This window comes from Neltuma alba, unplaced genomic scaffold (assembly GCF_004799145.2).
Source record: "Neltuma alba isolate B1F8T4 unplaced genomic scaffold, ASM479914v2 tig00012589_pilon, whole genome shotgun sequence".
Classification (NCBI taxonomy): domain Eukaryota; kingdom Viridiplantae; phylum Streptophyta; class Magnoliopsida; order Fabales; family Fabaceae; genus Neltuma; species Neltuma alba.
In genome coordinates, this window is record NW_021637040.1 from 41,710 (window position 1) to 49,635 (window position 7,926).

General features: G+C 35.7%; 1 protein-coding gene across 1 annotated transcript; it reads left to right on the top strand.

The window, feature by feature from the left end:
* The first annotated feature begins 776 nt into the window (after positions 1–776).
* LOC114729001 (protoporphyrinogen oxidase, mitochondrial-like) lies at positions 777–7,926 on the top strand. The gene is made up of 18 exons (XM_028915943.1): positions 777–989; positions 1,375–1,414; positions 1,916–2,051; positions 2,400–2,465; positions 2,882–2,932; positions 3,066–3,122; positions 3,309–3,385; positions 3,513–3,549; positions 3,708–3,773; positions 4,474–4,514; positions 4,773–4,905; positions 5,044–5,211; positions 6,086–6,160; positions 6,453–6,576; positions 6,666–6,774; positions 7,305–7,379; positions 7,489–7,595; positions 7,835–7,926. The coding sequence occupies exons 1-18, from the start codon at positions 839–841 to the stop codon at positions 7,924–7,926; spliced, it is 1,605 nt and encodes a 534-aa protein (XP_028771776.1). The 5' UTR covers positions 777–838.

The window sequence follows — 7,926 nt, forward strand, 5'->3', positions numbered from 1 at the left end:
TTACATTAATTTTAATTTTAGTTTTTTAAATTTTAAATTATGAGTTTTGATCCTAAATCAAAGTAAACTCTGACGTCAAAAATATTGCATGTACAAAGTTGCGATGACCTGCGTTGCGATCCACACGAGTTATTAATTATTTACCCTTATACATAATATGACATCAAATTCATGATAAACTTATTATTCACCTGTCAAGGTGTGACTTGGATCATATTTCATGTAAAACACGAATTCTTCTTTTCCTAACATAAAAACGCAAATACACCCACAGTCTGTCAAGTTAATGCATAAAAGAGGGAATGATTTGTCCAAAATTTTTTTTAATGTCCAATGGATACTACTGGTTTTATAGAAAGGTAAAAAATACGGAATTAAAAGGTGTTTGGAACGCCCCATAATCACTTTTCAGAAGTATTTTTTCATAAATCAAGACAGATTCATTTATATATTTATTTCGTATATCGTAAAAATACTTCTAAAATCATAGTTTTATTTTTATCCAAACATTTCCTAAATATGATTTTGTCTGAAGTTATTTCTCGCATCCACTGAATGAAAAATTGAGCGCGACCATGGGCAAATCAAATGCATCGGCTTCATATGAGAATGTAGATATACATCGATATCAATGACTATATTTTTACAGTCATTCGTGCATTTGACCTTCAATAACTATATAGGAGTTTAAATCTCGTAATTATTATTTTTATTACATGTTTTATTTCTCTCTAAACATGAATCTAGTCATAATTTACGTTCGCTTAATTAACAGCGAAATGAGAATCTAGACTGCAAACGAGAAGTTGGATAAAAATGGTGGGCGACTGAAAGCGACATGGTTTTGGGCGCCTCGTCAAGTGTTTCCCGCATCCCCCACCACCAAACCCCGCCTAAATTGACTCCATATCAGCCTTCCTGTGTCAGCGGCTCAGACCCGCGACGAAGAAACACAGAAATGGCCTCCACTGCAAAAGATGACAAGTCAAGTAAGTTATTTTCTATTTTAAACATTCATGCTCAGTCAATTTATCCCGAAGTCATGTTTACTATCAAATGTATTCAGGTTCACATTCTGTTTAGTTTCTTAGTCAACTAAGGATAATTCAGACAATGTTCGACAGTTCAAGATTTATGACTTTGAAATTGATGCTTGGCAAGATGTTTTCCAAAATTTACCTTGCATCGGTTTAGATTTCAAATTTATGGCTCGGAATTTAGCTCAGGCAGTTGGCTCTAGACCCATATTGTGGCACTGTTTGAATTTTGAGGTTCTTTTTACAATTAAAGAAATCCTATAGTCTATGGAAGTAGGAAAAAATTACTTCATGATCGATACAGATGGTCATATCTTGTCGTCATGTGGCTTTGCAGGATCTGTGAAAAGAGTCGCTGTTGTTGGAGCTGGGGTAAGGTAATTTGGCTTAAATCTTTTTCTAGTTCAAAGCTCACTTCATAAATTGTCTAGTTGTCTTGATTAAAGAAGGAATGATAATGAGGCTTCTTATTCTCAAACCGGAAAGGAGTTGGCCCCTACTTAGCCCCATTGGACTTTAGGAGAAGAAGGAAATGATCAGACACAGGCCAAGCAAGTGTCCCTTGGATCAAATCAGGCAGAATTGACTAAGAACCTATATGTACATGAGGATATGACCTTCCTTGATTAACAGATTCCTAGCGGTGATGGATTAAAAGTATGAGAAGGGAAACTATAGCATCACCTTTGTAGCATAATGGCATATTATATCGAATCATATGAACCAATTTCTAGAGCTTCGGAGCTGTTTCACCTTTCCAATTTGGATAAATTAATATGATCAACTGTATCATACCATTTTTCCTCAGGCATTTATTTATCTGATATTTTGAACATTTATGGACATAACTATGGCTAATTTTGTTCTGTGATGCCAAGTGGGCTTGCAGCGGCTTACAAATTAAAATCACATGGGCTGGATGTCACTGTATTTGAAGCTCAAGAAAGAGCTGGAGGGAAGTTAAGAAGCGTTTCACAGGATGGCCTAATTTGGGATGAGGGAGCAAATACAATGGTAAATTTACCTGTTGCAATTGGATTTACGTCCTTTAAAATGCTGAGTGTACTTTAGATATGAATTTGTAAATGGACAGCAATTTATGAAAATGACTAATGGTCTGGTTTGTTACTTATGTATGGATCATTGCCTAAGGACATATACTCCGTGAAATATTAAACCATTGTTAATTTCATTATCAGTTATCGATGTGCACCATAGTCTGAAGTTCTTCTACTCTTGAGGAGACTGTTCCATAAAAATTTGAATTTGTTCCACACTTGCTTCTAATGGACATTCTTGCTATAAATTGTTAACAGTCAATGCTGCATGATGTTTGCTCTTAAGTTTCGTTCATTGGTGCAGACTGAGAGTGAAATGGAGGCTAAAGCTTTGATCAATGATCTTGCGCTTGAAGAAAAGCAGCAATTTGTAAGGATCTATTAATTAACTAGATTGCTATTTATCCAAGACCATGCTATCAGATACCAGAAAGCTTTCTGTTTTCATTTAATATCTCTTAAGGCAATTATTGGACGGGATCTCATGATGAATGATATTTTTTAACAGTTAATTGTTGATAGAGCATCATGATATTATGCAATTCATGTAGCTGATTTCACTTAGTGGGATAGGGTTTATTTTTGTTGTTCTTGTATTTAATGTCCAATACTTCAAAATATTTAGCTTGAGAGTCCTGGGCGCCTTTAATTGTAATGTTTACCAAAATTTTGTTGTGGAAGCTGAAAGTTTGAGAATAGTAATGGTTGATCTATTGGGAGGCTGTACTTTAATTTTGGTTTTACTGTGATATCCTGGACTGATTAGGATTCTGTTTACTGTCACAGCCAATTTCACAGCATAAGCGCTATATTGTGCGAAATGGCAGACCCCTTTTGGTATGTTTTGGTTATATAGGTTTTGTAACAGTTGTTGTTTCCCTGCTTTTGAATGTTTGGTCTTCTTAGATTTCTATTCCTTACAATTATAGCAATTTTTGTTCAGCAGTAATTATTGCCTGTGTTACATCAGGTACCAACAAATCCTGTTGCACTGCTTACAAGCAAACTCCTTTCTTCACAATCAAAGGTTTGTTTCAGGGGAAAAAAATGTTTTTCTGTCACTTCAGATCTTGTTGCCTTTGTTACATCCTTTTTTTCTTTTCTTTTCTTTTGTTTTTTTAGTGATGTTTGTTACCTGTTCAAAACATATCACAGAGAAGTCTTCATTTATCTAGATTACCGGTAAAAGTTTTCCCACTTTCTTTCTTTGCAGTTCCAGGTCATTTTTGAACCATTCATGTGGAAAAAGAATGATCCAGCTAATGTGCATGGTGAACATGCAGAAGAAAGGTATGGTAAACCTCCTTTAATGGAATCATATATCTAAAGAATTTTGCGGCTTTTTTTTTTTAAAAAAAAAATAAAATTGTATGACAAGAACAGCATCCTTAGCATGTTGATGTTTTCTTTCTGGCAGTGTTGGCAGTTTCTTTCAGCGTCATTTTGGTAAAGAGGTACATGTCATATTGTAATACCGACTCATTTGAAATCTCTGTTCATGATCAACGTTGTTGATACAGCACAGAACATCCTTCTTGCAGCAGAGTCTAAAAAGGAATCCTTGGAATAGAAATTTTATTTATATATAATAAACATCATTATTAATTTGAAGGTTGTGGACTATCTTATTGATCCTTTTGTTGCGGGTACAAGTGCTGGAGATCCCGAATCTCTTTCTGTGAGTAGTACTCTCTGTTTTCAAATACTTCTATAGTATTTTGTGCATTCAATTTGCTTGTTAAGATCAATATTGGTTAAGTGGATAATTGTTCCAATATTTCCATCATGATCTGAACTATTACTTTACCCAGAAAAATATATACTGAAAAGGGAATTACTTTTAGTGCTGACTGATTTAAGATAAACTCTGCTTTAAGAACGTAACATATTGTGATCAAAGTCCACCAAAGCTTTTCTGTTAAACTTGCTGCATTTATCTTGTGGGACACGATAAAATCTGAAAATTCATGACATCTTGCGTTGTGCTTGCTGAAGTCCAAGAAAGAATCAATTGGGTTCTGTAGCACTAGCTTTGACAAATTATGATTTCACAATCACTTCAATTTTTTTAAAAAGTTGGCTGTCATCTGAACAGTACTTGAACCCAAACTGGTTTCCAAGATTATGTGTTCAAACCTATATGTATTTTGTTCTTCTATCTCTTGCACTTTGTTGTTGCTGAGCCGTTTAGTGCCTACTCTGAGCTCCCAGTCACAAGAATCTCTTAAATTGGCTGTGCTTTAACGTTAATTGTATCAGTTTTGGAATTTGGCATATACTTCAGTTGTGATTTGAAACTGTTAGTGCTAATTAGTTCTTCGAAGTTCTAATTGCCTGGATCTTGTCTTTGATTATTTTCTTTCTTGTACTTCAATCAGATGCACTATTCTTTTCCAGAGCTATGGAACTTAGAGAAAAGGTAATGCTTTGCAACTAGTGCTGGTAATAAATTTCGATGGTAATACTTGAAATTTTTCTTAAAACAATTTTTCTCTAATTGAACTTTGTATTATAATCGGCAAGATTATTTGTTAAGTTTCACAAAATTGCATCATCGTATGTCTGTGCGTATACCAAAGCCTTACAGTTATAAGTGGTTGAAATTTGAGCATTGGAGCTGCGTGAAACTTTTGGGAATGAAATAAATTTGGTCTTGATAGGAATTCCTGTGTCCTAGGTTTGGCTCTCTTATAGCTGGGGCTTTGCAATCGAAGTTGTTTGTCAAAAAGGAAAAAACTGGAGGAACTAAGGGTGCATTGGGAAACAAGAAACCTAAGCGGGGTTCGTTTTCTTTCTATGGTGGCATGCAGGTATTGAATCTTTGTGCAAGTTTGCTCTTAACATACCTGGATTTTAGTCCTGATGTGGGTACATTGGCTGTATGAACTTGTTATTTATACCCCTAATGCATCACCTTGCATATGAATTCTGTGATGTATCCAGTGCAGACTCTGACTAATACACTGTCGAAAGAGCTTGGCAAAGATAACCTGAAATTGAATACAGAGGTTTTGTCATTATCTTACTGTCATGGCGGAAGTTCCTCATCAGACAAGTGGTCAATCACTTGTTCTTCTAATCAGGACACACACGTTGTAGATGCTGTAATCATGACGGTTAGTATGTTTTCCGTATTTATCCCTTTCCCCATCCTTTATAAAATAGATATTGCACATTATGCGTAAATGTCTATTAACATGATTAAAAGGTTGTGAGTACAACATTAAAGGTAAACTAGGAGATGACATGGATGGGTAATGATGTCTTTTTCTTTTCTTTTCTTTTCTTTTTTGGGGGGGGTTACATCCAGTAAAAACGAACACACACAACAGGGGACAGGAAATGATGTGAATGTGTGATGATGCTGCAACTGTTAAGAAAAGTCTAAACTAGGACAAAACTAACCCCCCCCCCAAAAACCCACAGAGAGAGAGAGAGAGAGAAGAGAAAAAAACTGCAGCTTATTCTGGGATAATCAATTAAACATTTTAGTTTAACACGCCTCAAGTTGTTGCATACTACTCATTGACCGTTGAACCTGGAATACCTTACGTGTCTGTGTCATTGGTTAAATTGTTTGTGCCGTTTGATTTTACTGAGAGTGGGGATCTTTTAGAGTATAGAGTATTGGAAATGATATTTCTCATTGCTTGAAATAAAGTATAATTTGTATTATGGTATTCTTGTGAACTTTACCAAAACCATGGTGTATATCTATGGGAATCTCATTTAATGGGATCTGAAGTCTAATATTGATTTAAAAACTCGCAGCAATTTGTGACTATAATCTCCTGTGACTTCTAAGCGGCGGTATTTGGTCATCAGTTCTTGTGGCTCTGTTTTCCTTTTCTAGAAATGGGATAAGGACCTTGTTCCACGGCTACTTAAGTTTATAAGTTTATTCTAACCTTTCATTTTTCTTATGGGTTCATGCTCACCGCAAACTGTTTCTTGAAAATCAATTTCTGACATTGGTTTGTATTGCCATAGGCTCCTCTATCTAATTTCAAAGATATGAAGATTACAAACAGGGGAAACCCCTTTTCACTTGATTTTCTTCCTGAGGTATACTTCATTTCAACTCAACACTTTTTTTTTTTAATGTACTTCACTCATTAATTTTGACATACGCTTGGTGATTTCTTCTCTTCCGCTGGCATAATTTCTCCTTTAAAGAGTTTTCAAAGAAAGCTTACGGCTTTGCTGCTTTGTAAGCAGTTTGTGAATGTGGAAGCTTCTTTGAGCATGATTTGGAGTTTGGCAGCCCTCACCCTAAGAGAATGTGTCCATCAAAATTGGCTGATTATATTGTGCCTTTTGTTAGTCATGGTTTTTCCAATGGTGTTTCATATTGCAGGTCACCTATATGCCGCTATCTGTCATAATTACCACCTTTAAGAAGGAGAACGTTAAGAGACCCCTGGAGGGCTTTGGAGTTCTTGTTCCTTCTAATGAGCAACAACATGGTTTAAAAACCCTTGGTAACGCATCTTAAGTCTATTTTCCAATAAAGTAGAAATAACTTCAAATTATTTTCTGATGTAGCTGCTCAATGCATCATGCTCTTCAGGCACACTATTTTCCTCCATGATGTTTCCTGATCGTGCACCCAGTAATTTATATCTTTATACAACCTTCATTGGGGGAAGTCGAAACAGGGAACTGGCACATGCTTCAACGTAATTTTACTGCAGTTTTACTTGTGCATATTTGGATAAACATGCCTAAGTGACACAACGTTTTCTTCTACTATGAAAATATACACAAACCTACTTTGAAGTCAGAACATCACCAAAATACCCTCAGCAATCAGATTTTCTTTTACAGAAAAATGAAACTTATGACAAATTATTTTTAGAATTTTCATTTATTTTGTGCTGATTTTTTCCCTAAATTCAAGAATTTGATTTGTTAATGTTGATCATTTGCATATCTAAAAGATTGTATATAATATAAGTGAAAAATGCGAGCCGTTTGGTTAAAATTATTGTAATTGCAACTCATCTTTTGTTATACAATGTAGCCAATCTTTTGTTTTCGGGGAAGGAGAATGTAATTTTTTGGAACAGAAAGGAGGATTATGTAATTTGAAATTCTTATAGCAGAACTGAGGGAGTGGCTTCCCTGGATACCTTGTGAAACGAGACATATTCCTCTCATGTTTTCTCTGTCCTTTTCTTTAACCACTGGCTTGTTTGCTTTGCTGCAGTGATGAGCTAAAGCAGGTTGTTACCTCTGACTTGAGAAAGTTGTTGGGAGCAGAGGGGGAACCCACTTTTGTCAAGTACGGCATTAATTTCTTTTTCCCGTAGTTCTTGTTCTTAGCAACGTCTCTGCTACTTCCTCTACGCCTGTCTAACTGTTCTTATGACTCTAATTATGCTAAATGGCAGCCATTTCTATTGGAGCAAAGCATTTCCTTTATATGGGCATAACTCGGGTCAGTTTCTAGAAGCAATTGACAAATGGGAAAAGGATCTTCCCGGATTTTTCTATGCAGGTAAACTGCTCAAACACAAGTCCTGGATAACCATTTATATCTGACCGAGAATGCCTACGTTGGGCAAGAATAAAGCTACTAACGTGAACTTTAAGTGGAGCCACCCTGTGCATTCATGCAGATTTCTTTTCTATATTCCTTAGATATGGGTAGAGAAATGATGAGAACATGCGCAAAGAAAAGAAGAGGAGATTTCTATAACTGTAGTTGGAGTGCTTTTATATAGAATATTTCTGAAGTTGTGAATATTTCGTATGATAGGGACACAACAAAGGTGGGCTCTCAGTTGGCAACAGCAATTACTTCGGGATGCAAAGCAGCTGATCTGTAA